Raw genomic sequence first — 24,076 nt, forward strand, 5'->3', positions numbered from 1 at the left:
GAAACTTCAGGTGGCAAGGAAAAAGCAGAGGTAGAACTGGTCTTCCCAGGGCAGCCACCTAACCTGGACTCTACACTATCTAGTGGCCTAACAGAAAGAAGGCTGAACCTTCTGTGGAGACAGATGAAGCCATCAAATCTTCGCAAGTTTTTATATACAATCAAAGATTAAGGCACCACCAAAGGAGAGGATTACATGACTAGAACAAAAGAACATGACTAATTTGTTATTAGACAATAGCTAATAACAAATCCAGAGGTGATCCACATCGTTCAGGTTTATTAGATAAAATCTACTTTCAATAACAATCATTGTCATGAACATAGAGGATATATGGAGAAAACTGATGTGAAATGAATTTCATTAGCACATTTGAATGACTAAAAAGATTAAGTAGAAATTCAAGAAGGGAATAATACAGTATCTAAATTTAAAAACTCATTAGATACATGTAATAGAAGATTAGAAACAACAGAAGACAGGTTAATAGAAAACATTCAACTGAAGCATTGAGATAAAATGGAAAAAAAAACGAAAGCGGATTTACGGATTTCTGATACACATGAAAAGATCTGGCATATATTTAATTGAATTACCAGAGGAGAGTTTAGAGCGAATTGGAGAAAAGTAGTTTTGAAGATATATTGTATATAATTTTTCAAAATTGCAAGAATAGATAAACCCAGAGATTTAAGAAGTTTTGTTTACCCTAAACAGGATAGCTACAAAGGAAACTACACCTAGATACATTGTAATGAGATTGCTGGAAACCAAAGATAAAGAAAGATGTCTTTTTTTTTTTTTTGAGACGGAGTTTCGCTCTTGTTACCCAGGCTGGAGTGCAATGGCGTGACCTCGGCTCACAGCAACCTCCGCCTCCTGAGTTCAGGCAATTCTCCCTCAGCCTCCTGAGTAGCTGGGACTACAGGCACGCACCATCATGCCCAGCTAATTTTTTTTTTGTATTTTTATTAGGGAAGGGGTTTCACCATGTCGACCAGGATGGTCTCGATCTCTTAACCTTGTGATCCACCTGCCTCAGCCTCCCAAAGTGCTGGGATTACAGGCATGAGCCACTGCGCCCAGCCAGATAGATGTCTTAAAGAGTGTCTGGAGAGGCTGGGTGCAATGGCTCTCATGCCTGTAATCCCAGCACTTTGGGAGGCTGAGGTGGGCAGATCACCTAAGGTCAGGAGTTTGAGACCAGCCTGGCTCACATGGTGAGACTCCATCTATATTAAAAATACAAAAAATTAGCTGGGAATGGTGGTGGGCACCTCTAATCCCAGCAACTCAGGAGGCTGAGGCAGGAGAATCACTTGAACCCGGGAGGCAGAGGTTGCAGTGAGGAGCTGAGATCACACCACAGTACTCCAGCTTGGGCAAGAGCGAGACTGTCTCCAAAACAAAGAGAAAAGGAGTCTGAGAAATGACATGACTTTCTAAAGAGTCAACAATAACAGTGATGGCAGACTTCACAACTGAAACAATTGAAGCCATCTTGAAACCATTGGAGGAAAATAGCAGCTAACTTAAACTTCTAAATATCCAGCAAAATATTCTTAATCATAAAAGTAAAAATAAAAATTAAAATAAAAACAGTCATTTCCAGAGAAATAAAAACTAGAAAAATCATTATCAGCAACCTAGTCTAAAATTAAAACACCACAAAACAAGTCAACAGCAACAACAGAGTTCTTCAGGTAGAAGGAAGAATATCCCATTAAGGAACCATCAGAATGACAAATAATGACAAGGGTAAATATGTGAATAAATATAAATTGATATTGACTAAATACTGTAAAAAAATAACTATGGTATAGCTCTTTAAAGATAGGATAAATAATTGTCAAGTGAAATGTGAGGGGAGAAAGTGAAATTTAGCATTATTGAAGACATGGTGAAGTTATACCTTTTGTTAGCTTGTAATTTTTGAGGAAGAAAATGGAATAGTAGAAAAAAAAGTAGCTTTTAAAAAGGCAGGAAAGGTAAAAGAGTAAAGAAACTTAAAAACTGGCGGGTCAAATGAGATGATGATATAAAGATGATATAAATAAGATGATATGAATAAAGCCGCCTATTTAAACAGTAGAATCATTTTTAAAAATATTATTAAATAAAAATACCTTATTTTCCAGCATAAATATATAATTTATATAAATATATAAAAATATAAAAACATACAAGACAAATACACATTTGTTTTGTTTTTCTGACAGCTTCTTTGTGATATTGGCCATAGTGAAGAAAAACTGGGTTTTAACTATGAAGATATCATAATTTGGTAAGTGTATTTTATTCCCCTCTCCCATCCCTTCCAGATATTGGTAATTTTAATTTTAGTAATTTTAAACTAGAAATAGGATAGTACAGCACCTGATATGTGGTTTTGTAGTAATGGTTGCTTGAACATTAGAAAAATTTAAGAGCTACAGTAGTTTTGTTTTTGTGTCTTTGTGATATTTTCTAATTCCTAAATATGAAGAACCAAAGAGTGAATGTTCAAAAATACCTGGACTTCTATAATTTAAACTTCTAAATTAAATCTGAAATTTGCAGACTGAATTTCTCATATTATTCTCAGGAACGAGAAGAACCTGTGACTCTTGGTCTTACCTAAGAGAAAGTTTGTGCTTACAGCAGACTTGATTTGTTCATGCACACTAATAGAGGCATGTTATATGGTTTTGTAATTTCTATTAGGTGCTCTTTGGAATTAAAATTGATATAAAAGGTCTGTGCCTGCTATTGGTGTAAATTATTTTTATAATTGATTTAAACCAGTGATTCTTTGGGAGTTATGGAACCAGGTAGTCAGAGAGAGGATATTCGACTGTAGAGACGCAAATCATATAGCTTGAAAAAGGCATATTTAATTTTCCATTGTTTTATAAAATAAAGTACAGAAAGTAGAAAAAACTTAGTAATATTTTCTTGATTGGTAAAAATGTACTAAGGAGGCATACATTTTTTAAAAAGCAACACTAAATGAAATTTTTTAAAAAGCAACACTAAATGGCTTAGAGTGAATAATTTTTATGTATGTAGAATGCTTTTAGATAGAATTCCATCCATGACTAGAAATTTGGCATATTTGGGCTGAGGAATAATTTGGTAATATAATTTTGCATGTATTTGAAACCCATGCAACACAACTTATATTTTGTTTGTTTTCATACAGTTTGCGGTTAGCTTTATTAAACGAAGCAAAAGAAGTGCGAGCAGCAGGGCTACGAGCGCTTCGATATCTCATCCAAGACTCCAGTATTCTCCAGAAGGTGCTAAAATTAAAAGTGGACTATTTAATAGCTAGGTAAATTTCCTAGAGTTATTTATGTTTTTGAAATTTTGTGTTGAGTTTTTAGCATGCCTATCATAAAATGTACAGATTTTTACTATAGTGTAAGTTTGATGAATTTTTGGCACACACGCGCACACACAACCCACCCCAAGTAACAAGATTTAGAACATTTTCAGCATCCCAGTAAAGCTCTGTTATGCCTCTAATCAGTTGTAAACATTATTCTGACTTTTCTCACTGCAGACTAGTTTTTCCTGTTGTTGAGCATTGTGTGTTGCAGGTATACAGTACTCTTTTTTTCTCATTATTATCTTTGAGATTCATCCATGTTGATGTATTCTTTTGTTGTTTTTGCTGTGTAATATTTCATTTTATGAATAGACCACAATTTATTCCATTCTGTTGAAGCTTTTCCGGGTTGTTTTCAGTGTTTGACTCTTCAGAATAAAGCGCCCTGAATATTCTTAGAAGGCTGTTGGTGGACATATGCACTAATTTCTCTTAGGTATATGTAGAATTAGAACTTTTGGGTCATAAGGTACATGTATGTTTAGTTTTAGTAGATACTGCTAATTACTTTGCAAAATGATTGCACTGATTTATACTTCTATTATTTATAAGAATTTCAGTACCCCCATGTCCTCATCAACACTTGGTATTTTCAGTTTTTAGTTATATCCTTTCTGGTTTGGTTTTCATTGTGGGGTCGCACTGTGGCTTTAACTTGTGTTCCCTGATGAGCGATGATGGTAAGCACATTTCGTTTACTTGTTGAAAGTTTGCTTATCCTATCCTTTGCTCATTTGTAAATTGGATTATCTTTTTTGTTATGTAGCCATTCCTGAGGTCTTCTGGATATGAGTCTTTATAGATACATGTATGTCTTCTTTCAGTTTGCCTTGCCTTATCTTTGAAAGCCTTGCCTTTTCACTCTTTTAATGGGTCTTTGATGAACAAAAGTTCATAATTAGTGAAAACCAATATACTTTTTGGTCTGTTTGGAAGAGATCTATGTTTTTTTTTAAAGGTTTTATTCCTTTACACGTTTAAGTCTTTGAACCATCTTACTTGATTTGATCTAATTTCATGGTTGTGTAAGGTATGAGATAGATGTCAAGTCATGATTCATTTTTATCTTTATGAATATCCAATAAAATTACCACCTTTCATTAAAAACATTTTCATTTTTTGTCTAGATTTGTGTCATCTTTGTTGTAAATTGGATAGTTAAGTAGCAGTCTATTTCTGGGTTCTCTATCCTCTTTAGTTGGGATATTTTTCTGTCCTTGCACCAGTTTCGCACTGTTTTAAGTAATGCAGTTCTAAAATATGTCTTGATACCTGTTAATGTGAGTCTGATGTTGCTTCTTCAGGACTATCTTGACTAATCTGGGTCCTGCATTTTCATATAAATTTTAGAATAAGATAGTTCATATCCACATAACTTCCTGGGATTTTAGTAAGGATTGCACTGATGCTCTAGATTAATTTGGGGTGCATTTACATCTTAATATTTAATTTTCCAAACATCTATTTATTGGAAATTTTGATTTCTGTCAGCAGTATTTAATAGTCTCTGTTTTTTGCAGAGATCCTGAACATGTTTATTCTAAGATATTTTTATGATAGTATAAATGTAATTTATAACTTACTCTTTTCTGTTTTTGCTACTAATATTAAAAAAATGAAGGGGAGATATTGACCTCTTATTTAGCAAACTTGCTAAATTTATTTTTAAATTCTGATTGTTTGTAGATTACTTTGGATTTTCTGTGTATAAGCATTAATTACAGATAATGTTCATTTTATATCTTCTTTTCCAATCTTTATCTTTCTTTTTCTTGCCTTCCTGCCTGAGATAGAATATTGCAGTGAATAGGAATGATAATAATGGACAAGTTTGTTTTGATCTTGAACTCAGGTGGAAAGCGTTGAATATTTCACCATTTTGTAAGCTTTTATTTTTTATTTTATTTATTCTTTTTTGAGACGGAGTTTCACTCTTGTTACCCAGGCTGGAGTGCAATGGTGTGATCTCGGCTCACCGCAGCCTCCGCCTCTTGGATTCAGGCAATTCTCCTGCCTCAGCCGCCTGAGTAGCTGGGATTACAGGCACGCGCCACCATGCCCAGCTAACTTTTTGTATTTTTTTAGTAGAGACGGGGTTTCACCATGTTGACCAGGATGGTGTCGATCTCTTGACCTCGAGATCCACCCGCCTCAGCCTCCCAAAGTGCTGGGATTACAGGTTTGAGCCACCACGCCTGGTCTTTTGTAAGCTTTTTCTAGATTTTTTTTACATTTCTAGTTTGCATTCTTGAAATAAACACCACTATTCATGATGTATTGTCGTTTTTATATACAACTGAATTTCATTTGCTAGAATTTTAAAGATTTTTGCTCCTATGTTTAGGAGAGATATTGACCTTTATTTTTCTATTCTTCTAAAGTCTTTGTCTGGTTTTAGTATTGGGAGTATGTTTGTTTCATAAAACAACTAGGGAAATCCAGGCTTGTTTTCATATTCTCTGGAAAATATATGTAAGACATGTATTTTTTTTTTTTTGTTCCACATGATTAGAATTTGTTAATGGATCTGTCTGACTGGGTTTTCTTTTTCAGCATGTTTTAAAATGATAGACTCAGTTTTTTTTTTTCCACCTATATAGTATATTCTGACTTTTCTTTTTCTTGTTTTAGCTTTTGAAACTTTGTTGTTACTTTCATATTTAGAATTGTTAAATTTTCATATTGGGCTTAATTGTTTTACAATTATAAAGTAACCTTCTGTATTTCTAGTAATACTTCTTTTATGAGTATTCATGTCATCTAATAATACATTACCACCTTTATTTTGCCTGGTGTTTGCATGGTATACCTTTTCCTATCCTTTTACTTTCTTTTTTTTTCTTTACATTTAAGTGTCTTCCCTGTAAATATCATACAGGTTTTTTTTTAATATCTGGTTTGAGGAACTTTATCTTCTTATTGGAGAATTTAGACTATGTCTAGTGGTTTATCATGTGCATGATTTATGGACTTTGTCTACTGTAATTATTTGTATGTGTTTATGAGTTTGTCTTCTCATTACTAGCTTCCTAATACTGGAATTTGTTTGCTCTTTTGCTATTTGTATTCTGTTTGTCACATATGTTCTTTGTTCTTGTATTTCTCCTTTTTTTGTTTCTTTTGAAATAATAAGTAATATTTTTCCTCTTTTAGTGTCTGGTGGATTAAGTCTTCTTCTTTTTAGTAGTTGTCTTAGAGTTTGGAACGTGTATCCTTGATATATTAAGTTCTGCCAGTCATCTTTTGTCTGTAAATTCCTCTATTTTACCTTCATGTTCCGAAGGCTGTTTTCATTACCGCTTATTTATTTTTAAATGCTTCAATTACTGTCTTCTGGATTTCTTTCTCTTTCTTTCTTTCTTTCTTTCCTTCCTTCCCTCCCTCCCTCCCTCCCTCCCTCCCTCCCTCCTTCCTTCCTTCCTTCCTTCCTTCCTTCCTTCCTTCCTTCCTTCCTTCCTTCTCTCTCTCTCTCTCTCTCTCTTTCTTTCTTTCTTTCTTTCTTTCTTTCTTTCTTTCTTTTTCTTTTCTTTTTTCCCTCCCTCCCTCCCTCCCTCCCTCCCTCCCTCCCTCCCTTCCTTCCTTCCTTCCTTCCCTCCCTCCCTCCCTCCCTTTTCTTTCTTTCATGGTTAAACAGTAAGTAGCTTATTTGGAATATCTCTTTTTACTTCTGGCTGCTTTAAAGATTGTTTTTCTCTGTTATATATTCTGCCCTGTTGACTGGGACTCCATCTGTACACATGTTGAATCTTTTCATTGTCCTACATTTCTGATGCTGTTACTGTGGTTTTCATCCTTTTGCTGTGATGAATCTTTGTACTTCAGTATGCCTACTCTCTACTTATATTTATTAAAAATCTTCTACCCTGCTAGTAAATTACTCTCATGAATTCTTAATTTCAGTTATGATTATTTATGGTTTATTTTAGTTTTATTTAAAGATTTCAAGTCTCTGCTTTATTTCTTCATCTTCTGTTTAGCATATTAACCATAGTTATTTTGAAGTGTCCCCTCTGACAACTCCAATATGTGACTCACCTGTGTTCTATTTGTAGTGCCATTATTTTTCTTAGTTTTTGGTTCTTGGTCCTGTTTTAAACCGTGCCTCATATTGTCTGATAGAATCTGAACATTGATATTAAAATGTTAGGGTTGGGCTTGGTGGCTCATGCCTGTAATTCTGGCACTTTGGGAGGCCGAGGCAGGCAGATCACTTGAGGCCAGGAGTTCGAGACCAGTCTGGCCAACATGGCAAAACCCCATCTCTACTAAATAAACAAAAATCTGGCTCAAGCCTGTAATCCCAGCACTTTGGGAGGCCGAGGCGGGTGGATCACGAGGTCAAGATATCGAGACCATCCTGGTCAACATGGTGAAACTCCGTCTCTACTAAAGATACAAAAAATTAGCTGGGCATGGTGGCGCGTGCCTGTAATCCCAGCTACTCAGGAGGCTGAGGCAGGAGAATTGCCTGAACCCAGGAGGCGGAGGTTGTGGGGAGCCGAGATCGCGCCATTGCACTCCAGCCTGGGTAACAAGAGCGAAACTCTGTCTCAAAAAAAAAACAAAAAAACAAAACACCAAAAATCAGCCAGGCATGTTGGCATGCACCTATAATCCCAGCTACTCAGGAGGCTGAGGCACCAGCTCTGTCTCAAAAACAATTAAAAAAAAAATCCCCCCAAACAAACAAAAAAACAAAATTGTCTCAGGATCATGTTATTTTCCTTTTAAGAGAGTTAAGTTTTGTTATAGAATGTTGGCTTATTACACTGATTCTGCTAAAGTTAAGATTTGCCTTTGCTCCTAGAAGTGGCTATTTGGGATCTCAAGTTACAGTGTAGATATTGAGCAGAATCTTTTTACCTTAACCAGTCTTGAACCCTAACCCATTTCTTAGAGTACTGTGTTCCTGCTAACATCTATACCCTGTTCCTTTGTTTTTTAGAGTGTAATTCTGCTTTTGCACAGTGCAGCTGATGACAAGTGTTGTGGAGAGAATTCTGCATGCAGATTTTAGTTCACTTTCTTCCGTTTTCTTCTCGAGGATTTTACCCCTCAAGTGCCAACTACTTTGGCTGTTCTGAAGTTAAACTTGTATCTTTTCAGTACAGCCAGATTTCTGCTTTCTGTTAGGACTCTGCCCACAAGGCCAGAGATTGACAAATGCACCCAGGGAAAAAGTCTGGTTGATAGTGGAGCTACTTATGCTTCGTTTTTCAGAGATTATTCTTCATTGCCCTTTGAACAGTTGTTTTATACTGTAAATTTTTTAAAAAAACCTTTATGGTAGTTTTTGGCAGGATACTCAACCTCGCATCTCTATCATGGCCAGGAATGGAATTCTGTGTCCATTTATATTTTAATAGAGTTGCCTTAGATTAATTGTATTCAGATAGAAGAAATGCTTTTTGAATAGCAAACTCTCTCTATATAAAGCATTGATTAGAATAATGAACTGTCTAAATAAAACTTATGCTTCTACATAAATAAAAGATGTTCAAAATTGGATAATTTAATAAATTTTACAAAGAAATGTCAGTTTGGTGATATTTGTTTGGACATCAATATTTGAAGTGAATTAAGAATTCAGATTATATTTTGGTAAAATAGAATTTTTATGGATAGTGCCTAATTTAGCTTAAGCCCTGGTTAAAATCTGAATTAAATGAAAACAGCCTTGAACTATTGTTCTTTACAATTTTTATAAAATGTCTGAATTTTATCATGGATAAGTGAATTTTTTTAGTAGACTTTTTATGCTTTATTTTTTCTTTATAAATAGATGTAGTCTTATAAATTACTGTTCTTTGCTGAGGTTTTAAAAGAAAAAATTGGTCTTTTAAATGACAGATATTTATCACTAGAGTTATTAGGTTAATTAAATATATGCTGGTACTGAGAAATCATATACTAAAACTTTAATATACCATATTGACATTGTGAAAATGCGTCTCATCTAGCAGTATTATTATACAAAAAGTTGTTTAACAGAATTTTATCAATGATTTATATTTTGTGTATTGTTTAGGTGCATTGACATACAACAGAGCAACGAGGTAGAGAGGACACAAGCACTTCGATTAGTCAGAAAGGTATGCTCTATGTGTGAGAGTAAAAGGCAAATTTATGGTTTTTATGTTTACATTTTAAAATTAGACTGTTTTGTGAAATCTTTATTAAGATTAAAGACTAAACTTTTATTAAACATTTATATTACAGTTATATATTAAATAAATTCATTAAACTTTGAGGTAAACATAAATCTTTTGTGAAATTCTATGTGATTGGGTATAGCTAGGACATTATTTCTTATAAATGTTTACTGTGAAGACTATTTCTTCCTCCAATAGACATGTAAATGTAATTACTGCTTTGATAAGTTACTGGAGAGAGAGGATTGCTTGCTCCCCATCCTGATTTTCTCTTAATTAATACTATTAAATGGATGTCACAAATAGAAGTTTATTGTTTTGAAGATGAATTTGGATACAGTCTGTGGGCAGTTGCAATAAACAATTCAGGCCCTTGTACAGGATAAAAGGTCATAGCCTAAACTCCCGAAGATTGAGTGTTAAGGACAATCCATAATGCTTCTCTTGAGAGGCCTTCAGGGAGTGCTTTGTTGTTTTACTTCATACCCTAATGGTGGAACAAAGAGAGTGAACTGAGAGTAAATTTGGTTGGGACTCAGCCTGAGTGAGATAAGTGTCATATTTCATCTTAATGTTTCATGAGAATCATGAAGTATATGTTTGTTTGCATAAAGACATCTAAAAATACTTACCAGTTGAATTTTCTAGTTCTTTATTTTCCCCCTTCCTTTCAATTTAGTGCATGTTCCAAAATGGTGTACTGTTCAATTCCTGTGTTAGCTAGGGTTCCCTCTTCTTCCCTTTTCTTAAAATTGTCTACCTTGTAGTTAGTAATAGTACCCACAGGTGAGCATAGAAAGGAACAAGTAAATGGATGTGTTAAGTCTTAAAAGAAGTCTGATATTTAACTAAGAATGATACTGGAGATTAGATTAGGAGACTATTGTTATAGGTGAACTGTTACACTAGGATTGTAATTTGACTTTTCAAATTCAGATTTTAAAAATGTACTGTTTTTATTTATACAATTCTTCCTTCTATGACTGAGAATTCAAGATAAAACAAAATTTGGTTTTGAAGAACCTAGAACAATTTTTTGATTATTTGGGTTATATATGTCAGAATTTATCGTATTTGGAATAAAAATATATATTAATATGTTTAATAAACACATTAAATACAAACAACATTCTTATGAAACTGTATTTTTTTCTTTTTTCAATAGTTTTTGGGGAGCAGGTGGTTTTCAGTTACATGGATAACTTATTTAGCGGTGATTTCTGACATTTTTGTGTACGTATCACCCAAGAAGTGTACACTGTACCCCATATGTAATCTTTTTGTACCTAACCTCCTCCCAAACTCCCCCACCACCTCCAGTCTCCAAAGTTCATTTATCATTCTTATGCCTTTGCGTACTCATAGTTTAGTTCCCACTTATAAGCAGGGAACATACAATATTTGGTTTTTCATTCCTGAGTTAACTTGACTTACAATAATGGCCTGCAGCTCCATCCAGTTGCTTTAAAAGACATTATTTCCATTGCTTTTATGGCTGAGTAATATTACATAGTGTATAACACCACATTTTCTTTATCAACTCATTGGTTGATGGACACTTAGGAATGTCTGTATTTTTCAAAAAATGAAATTAATGAGAAGAGTGCTATTGTTTTAGAGTTTTGCAACTCTCTTTAATTTTGTTTTGATATACAAGTCAGTTGGATTATCATATTTGCTTCTGCATTCAGTCTGTTGTGATTACACATGTGGTGGAGTCCCTAGAAAACTTTAATACACACTTGTGAGAAAATAAAGGTAAAAAGGACAAATAACGTCTTTTTATTGCTATGCAGAATTTCCGAAATTATCTTAAGGACCTCAGAATTTCCTGGTCTACATTTTGAGCACTACTGCTCTAGAGACTGCTGTCGGAAGAAAAGACAATTTCAAATGGATTCAGACCAATTAATTCAACTTGGGATTTTATAGTAAATGTTTTACTTCAGTTTTCTATTTTTGCACAAGTTAAAATTGAATTTAAAGTAGCTCAGTTTTTAATTGCTTAAAAGTAATTTAATAGCACCATAACAAAAGTATCATTTCATTTGGTTGTCTTCTGAAATGCAGAGTAGTTGACTCACATACATTTGTGAATTGTAGAAGAGGAAAATTACTGGTATTTGGTAGTGGGATATAGGATCAGAGGAAGAATTGTGGCACAGGGCCTTTCCTTGGTTTCAGCTAAAAAGGTTAGAGTGAGAGCACATTTGCTGAACGAACAGTGGCCTCTATCGGCCAGAGAAACTATAATTTCATTAGTACTTTTACTATCTGAAGCACACTTTTTTTTTTTTAAAGTAAAACCTTGGCAACAGAATTATAGGATGAGTATTTCTTATTCAAAGTGCTTGGGACCTGAAGTATTTTCCATTCCCATTGGATTTTTTTGGGGTTTTGGAATATTTTTGTATATACAATAAGATCTTGTGAATGAGACCTAAATCTAAACACAGAATTCACTTATGTTTCATATACACCTTGTACACATATCTTGAAGGTAATTTTGTATAATATTTTTAAGACTTTTGTGAATGAAACAAAGTTTATATACCTTGAACCATCAGAAAGCAAAGTTATCAGATGCTGAATTTTCTACCTCTGGCATCACATCAGTGTTCAAAAAGTTTTTGATTTTGGAGCATTTTGGATTTTCAGATTAGGGATGCTCAACCTGCAGTAGAAATTAATGTTTAATATTATAATTACTATATCACTGAGATTTTTTTGTATGCATTCCAAAAACTCTTAAAATTTATAATAAAAGTATTAGTCTGTTATATCTTAAAGGATAAGGAAAAACATTTTTTGCTTTAGGATAGCTTACACTATAATTAAGGAATTCTTATGTTACTTTTTCTCTTATTTTACCCATCTCATTCATTTGGAAATTTTCTGTCTTTCTGCTGTTTTCTTTTCCATGTTTTTAATTTTTTTTTCTCTCTCTCCCCCTTCCAATGCAGGCAGCTCTTTTCTGGCTTTATCTCTTATTTTTAGCGTAATTTTTCTACTAGTCAGTTGTTACTATTCTTCTCCTAATCTTATTTAAATTCTGCCTGTTGCCCACTTAATTTGAGCTGTCATTTTATTTATATATAATTTTTTTATTCATGTAATAAGGAATTAATTCCACAAACATTTTACATTTGAAAGAGATTCATTGGGTGGAATCACAAGCCTTTGATACATTACATAGCAAGATAGTGGCAAAGCCAGAGCAAGAGCCCTCTTCTCAGAGATTTCCAGACCTACATTGACCCATGAATTTTAAGTACAACTTGCCTACTTCGGCCTTCAAAGCCCGGTTTTGGTCCAACCAACCATTTCTATCTGTCATGTCTTATGCCACCATGTGTAGACAAACTACCCACCACTGCCACCACAATTGTTACTTCCTTCCTACTCGTCATTTCCAGCCCTTCCTTTTTTTTTTTTGAGGTGGAGTTTCGCTCTTGTGACCCAGGCTGGAGTGCAATGGCGCAATCTCGGCTCACCGCAACCTCCGCCTCCTGGGTTCAGGCAATTCTCCTGCCTCAGCCTCCCGAGTAGCTGGGATTACAGGCACGCGCCACCATGCCCAGCTAATTTTTTGTATCTTTAGTAGAGACGGGGTTTCACCATGTTGACCAAGATGGTCTCGATCTCTTGACCTCATGATCCACCCGCCTCGGCCTCCCAAAGTGCTGGGATTACAGGCATGAGCCACCGCGCCCGGCCCCAGCCCTTCTTACCTTTTACATCAATCTTCTAGTCTCAGCTCAAATATTAGATATTCCCCTTAGATAACTCAGCTCAAATATTAGATATTCCCCTTAGATAATTCCTTTGTGTCAGTTCCACAAATTTATTACCTAGTCATGATCTTAAATTTGTTTTATATGTCTGTCCTGTCATGCCAGAATGATGACTGAATTTTACAGTTTTAACAGCGACAGCATTCTGTGGCCTCTCCATTATGGAGCATTCATTGATTTATGAGGAAAGCATTCTCTGATTTACACACAATTTAAGAGTTTCTTTGCATATATTTCCCTGGAAATAAGAGTGATTTTATTTGTAAAAATTTTATGTATCTGTTTCACAGCACAATCTGTTAAGTAAGTATATGTTTAGTAGACACATATATAGAATTTTATACTTGAAACTCTGGAAATCATCGGTTCATACATGTCTTCATTTTACAAATGAGGAAACTGAGGCACAGAGGATTGGTTTAGTCAAGGTAACATAGTTTATTAATAGTAGACTTAATTTTAAAAACCATTTTGCCTGTTTTTTTTTTTAGCCAGCTCTTTACAGAATTTATTACATGCATTTTGCTGCTTAGAGAAATTTTCTTACAAGCTCCTTAGAATAATAATAAATTAGAAAGTATTAAGAAAGAGATTAATGTCATAAGATGTTAGAATTCTTTCACCCAGGAAGATCAATTTCCTATATCTCCTTCCTTCTCCCTTTCTTCTTCTTTTTCAATTGATTGAAAAAAAAACTGACTTAGAAATGAATATGAAAGCTTTTGTAGATTCAGCAGTTATTGGAAATGTATTTGTTTTTTGGTTATAGAACTGTATTCTATAATTCCAGGTGAACTTTGTAACGTATCTTAATGCTGCTTAAATGACATAAACCATTTACAGTTACTTAAACATATCTTTCTTTTGATCCTGTGTAAGACTTAACTGTATCTTTCATTTAGTTATATTGCATCGTCTAATTGTTTTATCTCACAAGTTTTTTTTCAACAGGATAATAAATCCAGTGACATCTGGATCAGATTAATTTTCTGTAATATTTTATTACCACACAAACAAAAGAAAATATTTCATTTCCACTCCAGGAACCTGCTATTTTCAAATTCTTAATTTGCAAAATAGTCTTTATTTATGAAACAATAATTAACTATGTATTTTTCTTTCTGTTTTCCAAATCAAAGGCATATGTTACTGATTTTCAATATTCCAAATATGTTATTGACAGTTAGACCTTTCATTTAATGTGAGATTCATACACAATTTTATTACATAATATTTTCATCAGGATTTCCATCAGGATTTTTTAAATATTAAAAATAGATTTGGATTATGAACTCTGCTTTCTTGTATAGCAATGAGTAATTGATAGGGAAGGTAACTAGAGAGGAGGGAAATCATTAGGTATCTATTGCAGTAGTCAGAGTGAGAGTGAGGGCCCAAGTCAACCAATTAATTTGATGAGGAGAGGGGAGTAGAGATAAAGATGTTATTGAAGTAAATTGATAGGATTTGGTGATGATGGTATATGGAGAAATAGGATTGTAATAGTACAGTAGTATATTGACTACTATCATCACCCCTGGTTTACCTTACCTAAAGACTGAAAAACTGTTTAAGATTTAGTCCTTATTCTACAGTAATTAAAAATCTCAGAACATTTGGTCAACGAATTTATAGTCCGTGCTGCTAGAAAAAAATTTAACACATTTTCTGTAGTAACAGCTATTAACATTTGTTATGTCAATTATTAGTTGTATTAATCTTTTGAAATATCCAGAAGAAGCAGAAGATTAAAATTGGTTCCTAGATCTTATTGTGGATCTTATTCTGTGTTATTAACTACCTCACTCTGAACAAAATAGGTTTAAGAAATGTGTTATTAAAGTAACTTCTTTTTCTGATTTCTTCTGTTTCAGATGATTACTGTGAATGCTTCCTTGTTTCCTAGTTCTGTAACCAACTCGTTAATTGCAGTTGGAAATGATGGACTTCAAGAAAGAGACAGAATGGTCCGAGCATGCATTGCCATTATCTGTGAACTAGGTCAGAATTTTCTTCAAGTAATAAAAATGTAACATTTTAGAAAGGCTATATGAGATATATAACTACACACACACACACACACACACACACACACACACACACACACACTTTATTATACTTTAAGTTCTGGGATATATGTGCAGAATTTACAGGTTTGTTATATTGGTATACACGTGCCATGGTGGTTTGTTGCACCCATTAACCCATCATCTACATTAGGTATTTCTCCTTATCCTATCCCTCCCCTAGGCCCCCACCCACCGACAGGCCCCAGTATGTGATGTTCCTCTCCCTGTGTCCATGTGTTCTCATTGTTTAGCTCCCACTTACGAGTGAGAATATTCAGTGTTTGGTTTTCTGTTTCTGTGTTAATTTGCTGAGAATGATGGTTTCCACCTTCATCCATGTCCTCATGTCCCTGCAAAGGACATGAACTCATCCTTTTTTATGGCTGCATAATATTCTATGCTATATATGTGCCACATTTTCTTCATCTACTCTATCATTGATGGGCATTTGGGTTGGTTCCAAGTCTTTGCTATTGTGAATAGTGCTGTAATAAACATATGTGTGCATGTGTCTTTATGGTAGAATTATTTATAATCCTTTGGGTGCATACTGAGTAATGGGATTGCTGGGTCAAATGGTATTTCTATTTCTAGATCCTTGAGGAATGACCACACTGTCTTCCATAATTTACACTCCCACCAACAGTGTAAATGCATTCCTATTTCTCCACATTGTCTCTAGCACCTGTTGTTTCCTGACTTTCTAATGATTGCCATTCTATCTGGCTTGAGATGGTATCTCATTGTGGTTTTGATTTGCATTCTTTAATGACCAGTGATGATGAGCCTTTTTCGTGTGTGTTGGCTGCATACATGTCTTCTTTTGAGAAGTATTTGTTCATATCCTTTGCCCACTTTTTGTTGGGGCTGTTTTTTCTTGTAAATTTGTTTTAGTTCTTTGTAGATTTTGGATATTAGCCCTTTGTCAGATGGATAGATTGTAAAAATTTTTTTCCCATTCTGTAGGTTGCCTTTTTACTCTGATGATAGTTTCTTTGCTGTGCAGAAGCTTTTTAGTTTAATTAGATCCCATTTGTCAATTTTGGTTTTTGTTGCTATTGCTTTTGGTGTTTTAGTAATGAAGTCTTTGCCCATGCCTATGTCCTGTGAATGGTATTGCCTAGGTTTTCTTCTAGGGTTTTTATGATTTTTGGTTTTACATTTAAGTCTTTAATCTATCTTGAGTTCATTTTTGTGTAAGGTGTAAGAAATGAGTCCAGTTTCAGTTTTCTGCATATGGCTAGCCAGTTTCCCCCACACCATTCCTTTCCCCATTGCTTGTTTTTGTCAGATTTATCAAAGATCAGATGGTTGTAGATGTGTGGCGTTATTTCTGAGGCCTCTCTTGTGTTCCATTAGTCAATATCTCTGTTTTGTTACCAGTATCATCCTGTTTTGGTTACTGTAGGCTTGTAGTATAGTTTGAAGTCAGGTAGCATGATGCCTCTCCAGCTTTGTTCTTTTTGCTTAGGATTGTCTTGGCTATACGGGCTCTTGTATGGTTCCATATGAAATTTAAAGTGTTTTTTTTTTGTAATTTATGTGAAGAAAGTCAATGGTAGCTTGATGGGGATAACATTGACTATGAATTACTTTGGGCAGTATGGCTATTTTCATGATACTGATTCTTCCTATCCATGAGCATGGAATGTTTTTCCATTTGTTTGTGTCTTCTCTTATTTTCTTGAGCAGTGGTTTGTAGTTCTCCTTGAAGATGTCCTTCACAACTCTTGTAAGTTCTATTCCTGGTATTTTATTTTCTTTGTAGCAACTGTGAATGAGAATTCCCTCATGATTTGGCTCTCTGATTGTTTATTATTGGTATATAGGAATACTTATGATTTTTGCACATTGATTTTGTATCCTGAGACTTTGCTGAAGTTGCTTATCAGCTTAAGGAGATTTTGGGCTGAGGCAATGGGGATTTCTAAGGAGACCTGTCTCACATGCAAAGACATACATAGGCTCAAAGGGATAAAATCTGTTTTATCAGAGACTAGAATTGCAACCCATGCTTTTTCTTGCTTTCCATATGCTTGGTAAGCAAGGAATATTTCCAAGCAAATGGAAAGCAAGAAAAAGCATGGGTTGCAACTCTAGTCTCTGATAAAACAGATTTTAAACCAACAAAGAACAAAAAAGACAAAGGCATTACATAATGGTAAAGGGATAAGTGCAACAAGAAGAGCTAACTATCCTAAATATATATGCGCCCAATATGGGGCACCCAGATTCATAATGCAAGTTCTTAGAGACCTACATAGAGACTTAACTCCCATACAATAATAGTGGGAAACTGTAACACCCCACCGTCAATATTAGATCAACAAGACAGAAAATTAACAAAGATGTTCAGGACTTGAACTCAGCTCTGGTACAAGCGGACCAAACAGACATCTACAGAGATCTCCACCCCAAATCAACAGAATATACATTCTTCTTAGCACCACATTGCACTTATTCTAAGGTTGATCACTTAATTGGAAGTAAGACACTCCTCAGCAAATGCAAAAGAACAGAAATCATAGTCTCTCAAACCACAGTGTAATCAAATTAGAACTCAGGATTAAGCAGCTCACTCAAAACTGCACAACTGCATGGAAACTGAACAACCTGCTTCTGAAAAACTACTGGGTAATAATGAAATTAAGGCAAAAATAAATAAGTACTTTGAAACCAGTGAGAACAAAGACACAATGTACCAGAATCTCTAGGACATAGCCAAAGCAGTGTTTAGAGGGAAATTGATAGCACTGAATGCCCACAAGAGAAAGTGGGAAAGATCTAAAATTGACACCCTAATATCACAATTAAAAGAACTAGAGAAGCAAGAGCAAACAAATTCACAAGCTAACAGAAGATAGGAAATAACTAAGATCAAAGCAGAAATGAAAGTGATATAGACAAGAAAAACTCTTCAAAAAAATAAGTGAATCCAGGAGATGGTTTTTTGAAAAGATTAACAAAATAGATAAACTGCTATCCAGCCAGACTAATAAGGAAGAAAAGACAGAAGAATCAAACACAAAAAATGATAACAGAGATATCATCACCGATCCTACAGAAATACAAACTACCATCAGAGAGTACTATAAACACCTCTATGCAAATAACCTAGAAAATCCAAAAGAAAGTGATAAATCTTTGGACACATATACAGGAAGAAGTCAAATCCCTGAATAGACCAATAACAGTTTCTGAAATTGAGTCAGTAATTAATAGCCTATCAATCAAAAAAAGCTCAGGACCAGATGAAATCACAGCCAGATTCTACCAGAGGTACAAAGAGGAGCTGGTACCATTCACTCTGAGACTATTCCATATAATAGAAATAAGGGACTCCTTCCTAACTCATTTTAGGAGGCCAGAATCATCCTGATACCAAAACCTGGCAGAGACACAACTAAAAAAGAAAATGTCAGGCCAGTGTCTCTGATGAACATTGATATGAAAATTCTCAATAAAATACTGGCAAACTGAATCCAGCAGCACATCAAAAAGCTTATCTACCATGATCAGTTGGCTACATCCCTGGAATGCAAGACTGGTTCAACATTGGCAAATCAATAAACGTAATCCATCACATAAATAGAACCAATGACAAAAACCACATGATTATCTCAATAGATACAGAAAAGGCCTTTGATAAAATTCAGCACCACTTTATGCTAAAAACTCTTAATAAACTAGGTATTGGTGGAATGTATCTCAATAATAAGAGCTATTTATGACAAATCCACAGCCAGTATACTGAATGACAAAACCTGGAAGCATTCCCTTTGAAAACTGGCACAAGACAAGGATGCCCTCTCTCACTACTCCTATTCAACATAGTGTTGGAAGTTCTGCCTAGGACAGTCAGGCAAGAGAAAGAAATAAGGGGTTTTCAGATAAGAAGAGAGGAAGTCAAATTGTCTCTGTTTGCAGCTGACATGATTGGATATATTACATTTTTAAGGCCTTTAATACATGAATTATTTAGTTATAAAAATATGAAAAAGTAGCACATTTCTGATAGGGAAGTAGAGAACTTGTTATTTAAGAAAGAATTTCAATGTGACATTAAAATTCTATAAATTTTGAATTTTTATTCATCATTAAATTTAGTATAGAGAAATTGTCTAAATTCTAGTACTATTATGTAATATAATCTAAAGTCTGGCTCGCTAAAATTAAAATTAAATAATGTTGTATTAGTTTCTTTTCACACTACTATGAAGAACTACCTGAGACTGGGTAATTTATGAAGTAAAAAGGTTTAATTGACTCAGAGTTCTGCATGACTTGGGAGACCTCAGGAAACTTATAATCATGACAAGGCGAAGGAAGTGAGGCATGTCTTACATGGCAGCAGGAGAAAGAGTGAAAGGGAAGTGCCGCTTTTAACCATCAGATCTTGTGAGAACTCACTATCTTGAAAACAGCATGGGGAAAACCACCCTGCAATCCAGTCAACTCCCACTGGGTCCCTCCCTTGACACATATGTCCTACAATTTGAGATGAAATGTGGATGGGGACACAGCCGTATCAGTTTTGATATGGGTTAAAAATGGTAAACAATCCACTATGCATAAAAAAATGAAATCTAAGTGCAAAAGCATCAAAGGGCTGAGCAGGGAAAAAAACGGGGGCCCGTGGGCAGCATTAATGAATATTTATCTGATAATTGGAAGGAAAAGGGGTTTTGAGTTATCAAAAGAAATCACACAGGGATTTTAGCAGCTTTAGATTTTACTATATGGAGTCAAGAAAACAAGCAGTGCCAAAACAATCCAATAAAAAGGTAAATGTAACAAGTAAAATAAGTAATTTATTTATATAGAAGCCAGTAGGAAAACAAATACAGTTGGCCCCTTGTATCCACAGGTTTCATATCTGTGGATTCAACCATCTGCAGTTCCAAAACATTCAGAGAAAAAAAGTACACATTTCAAAATACAGTATAACCATTTACATAGAGTTTACATTGTAGGGTATTGTAAGTAATCTAGAGGTGATTTAAAGTATATGAGAGAATGTGAGTAGTTTATATGTAAATACTATCCCTTTTTATATAAATGACTTGAGCATCTGAGAATTTTGGTATCATCTGGGACCATTTCCCAGTGGATACAGAGTGATGACTGTAATTCTCAAAGAAATGCATGGCTAAACAGCATATTTTGAAAGTTCAGTCTCACTTATTATCAAAGAAATATAATTTTAAGTGACAAGAAAAGGCATTTTTTTCACCACCTAAAGTAGGACTGGTGTTGGTTATATTCCCTTTTAAGATAAATGGTAACAAAAGTTTAAGCTAAAAAAAAGAGAACCAAAACCTACCATTGAGGATTTTAAACAGTGACCACAATGCTTGTTGATTTAGAGACAGAGTCAGAACTGTGATTAAGGAAATTAAAAAATAAAAATAAAATTTGACTGTGCACCAGTCTGTAGGACTGCCTGGATACCTGGAGAGCTATACTCAGTTAATTTTTCATCATAAAGCACATTGTAATTAAGCAAAAAATAAGTGAGTGAACCATTATAACTCAAGAAATACCAAAAGAAGAAAAGAAATTCCATGTTAAGTCGATGGAGAAAAACCAATAAAATTAAAAGTCTTAATATAGTGAACAAGATAGATTATGTAATATAAATTGTTAATTGGATAGAGAAAGTAAAATCCACAAATGTTTGGAAAACTCAAAGGTTAGAAATACAAAAGATTAATAAATGAGGAAGAGAATAGTTTTTATATGTATTTGGAAACTTAATAAAATAAATGGATTTTCAGGATAGATTGTAATTTCCAGTTAAAAATTATAAAATATGAATAGTTCAAAAGCTGTAGAAGTATTTGAAAATACTGATGAAATAAATTGCCTCCAAAAAAATGCATCCAGGTATTTTTCTTTTTAAAAAAAAAACAGGTAATTAGTGTAATCTGATTTACAGCCTTAAAAAGATATAAACCTTCAAATTTCTTATGCAACTAGCATTTTATGTACATGTACACAGATATACATGTACCCAGATACATAGATAATTAGAAGGCTATTTTGTTAACATTCCAGAATATTTATCTCAAATCAACAATTAAAGCTGTTCTTAATGGTTAATTTCTACAAATACCACATTCTTGTAACTATTAATTAGCATTATTTTAAAACTTTTAGCCAGGTTATTAGCCAAAATAAAATATGTTTATATATTTGAAAGGAGACAGTGTTACTTTGTAAATGGTATCATATATAAAAAACTCTGAATCAAGTGAAAACCAACTTAATTTTAGGTAGTAGAACTGTGTGAAAACACAAATTTGACAGATTTTTGTGTTTCAGCAATAATTAGTAATTATAATAGAAAAAGCAATACTATTTTTAAAGTAGAAAAGAAAATATATAAGACAAATTGTTTAAGAAGTGTGTATGACTTGTGTATGTGTTTGGGGAGTATGTTTGAATTTGTCAAATTGATTCTCAAGAAGACACAACTAATCTATAAGGGTAGAAATAAGAATGGTGCAGTGGAAGACTCATTGGAAGGTAATGTGAGAGATCTTTCTAGGATAATGAGTTCTGCACGGTGAGTGGGACATTGTTCATAATTTATTCAACTTTACCATTAAGATCTGTGATTTTACTGAACGTAATTATACCTCATTTTAGAAAATAGAAGAAAAAAACTTGATTCTAAAATTTCCTGGAAGAATAAACAGTCAGGAACCAACCATGAAAACATTTTTGAAAAAGTAAAAATAAACATTTTTGAAAAAGAATATATAATTTTAAACTGTTAACCTAGATTTTTAAGAGAGAGACAAATGAAAGACAAGAGTTGCTGACCCTGATAAACAGAAAATTTTAATGTATCATAAAGTACAAAAACCGGTTTGGGAAGTATGCCAGGATAATTGATTAAACATTTGGGAGGGGGAAGATTGTGTTTATCATCTTAACAAAACTCAACTTTGTAAAAGATTGCAAACTGAAATGTAACTAAATCATGAACTCTTTTAAAACACCTACCTACATGTACACATATACAAAGAAATGTCTGATCTTTGCAGTAAGAAGTTTCTGAGCTTAAAATTATTAAAGCTGTGTTCTGTGTGTGTGTTTAATAAAAATAGAGAGAAATGAGGTGTACAATTTAAAAAAAAATCTCAAGTCACAAATGAAAAACTGGAAACAAATAAATGGCTAGTATCCCTACTTTATAAAGAACTCCCTGCAATTGATAGAGAAAAGCCATTCCGGTAATATATGGACAAAGGTTATGAAAAGACAATCCAAAGATATTTTTAAAATCAGGTTGTGGGGGAAGTATGTTCAGTAACTCTTATTTTATCCACTTGTCCTTTTATCCACCTGTTCTTATAAATGTTGTTGATTAGAAAGTTTTTCAAGTCAGAAAGACAATTAAATTTTAAAGCCCAGATTTTTTATTACTTTTAATATTACCCCAAATATAATATGTTAAGTTTTTCTCTTTTATTTTAGCACTTCAGAATCCCGAGGTGGTGGCCCTTCGAGGTGGACTAAACACCATCTTGAAAAATGTGATCGATTGCCAATTAAGTCGAATAAATGAGGCCCTAATTACTACAATTTTGCACCTTCTTAATCATCCAAAGACTCGGCAGTATGTACGAGCTGATGTAGAATTAGAGGTAGGAACTTTAATATTCTTTTCTAGTTTTAAAATATGATTTTAAATGCATATTCTTACCTTGAAATACTAAATTCTGTAGATGCAGCACCACATTAATTATCAAGCCTAAATTAACTGAGACTGATTTATTCCCAGCTGTATTTTACAGCTCGGTTTGGACTGAATTGGAAACATTACTTTTAAGGATTTAATGAATATGCAAAGTAAATTTTATTTTTGTATTATCTATGAAAAGTTTATGAAGCAAATTGAAGTACAAATAATGTTATGAAATTTACTTATTTTAAAAATACCATTTACTTGTAAGGCCTTTGGTACATTGTGTGTGAATAGCTCCTGCTAATTAGATGGTATTTTATGAAACCCACTAAAATTCTCTGAAGTTGAAAGTACTTTGTTAGCAACTAATTATATCTACTTGAAAGAAAGCCTATATATATATTTTATAAATTTCTTTTCAATTTTTTACTGATTTAAGTAGGGTTTATTGCAGTTAGTCAGAAGTAATAAGACTACTGTATACTTGATAAGAGTACGTAGTGGAGGTTAGAACAGAATTATGCACTGTATTATAGTTTCTTCATGTGCATATATTGCATTGTTGTCTTTTGAATATAGTATTTAGAGTCAGTTTAAATCAAGGATTTGTATTTAGGTATGAAATCATGCACGATGTAAAAGATTGTCCCCTAATTTGTCTTTGCACATCATTTTATGAAACTTAAGTGTTCGGTTTTTATCAGATTATTTTTAAAAACACTTCACATTATATATTTGACATTAGCCTATATTATTAATTAATAATTTTTGTATACTCTTAATAAGTGATTTCAAGTACATTATTCATAGGAATCCTATGGGAATAAACTGGCACTGTTGATATTTTATAATAGTTTAGCTTTAATTTTTTTTCTTATCAAGTAAAAAAACTATAATTTTAAAATTGGAGAGATGAATAATAGATAATATGTATAGGCTCTGTGTTTTGTTTTGTTTTGAGATGGGGTCTTACTTTGTTGCCCAGGCTTAAGTGC

At 33.6% G+C, this 24,076-nt stretch overlaps 1 protein-coding gene across 7 annotated transcripts in view; it reads left to right on the plus strand.

The window, feature by feature from the left end:
- The window catches only part of RICTOR (RPTOR independent companion of MTOR complex 2), a 133,529-nt gene that overhangs the window by 67,542 nt on the left and 41,911 nt on the right, over window positions 1-24,076 (plus strand). For all 7 annotated transcript variants that reach the window (XR_013532330.1, XM_035291643.3, XM_078365551.1 and 4 more), the window contains 5 exons: window positions 2,220-2,284; window positions 3,182-3,313; window positions 9,399-9,462; window positions 15,191-15,317; window positions 22,871-23,040. Coding sequence is in view for 6 of the 7 variants with exons in the window: in XM_035291643.3 (XP_035147534.1) it covers window positions 2,220-2,284; window positions 3,182-3,313; window positions 9,399-9,462; window positions 15,191-15,317; window positions 22,871-23,040 (558 nt within the window). In the remaining variant the exon portion in view is untranslated. The remainder of the gene's footprint in view (window positions 1-2,219; window positions 2,285-3,181; window positions 3,314-9,398; window positions 9,463-15,190; window positions 15,318-22,870; window positions 23,041-24,076) is intronic.

Source organism: Callithrix jacchus, chromosome 2 (genome assembly GCF_049354715.1).
Source record: "Callithrix jacchus isolate 240 chromosome 2, calJac240_pri, whole genome shotgun sequence".
Classification (NCBI taxonomy): Eukaryota; Metazoa; Chordata; class Mammalia; order Primates; family Cebidae; genus Callithrix; species Callithrix jacchus.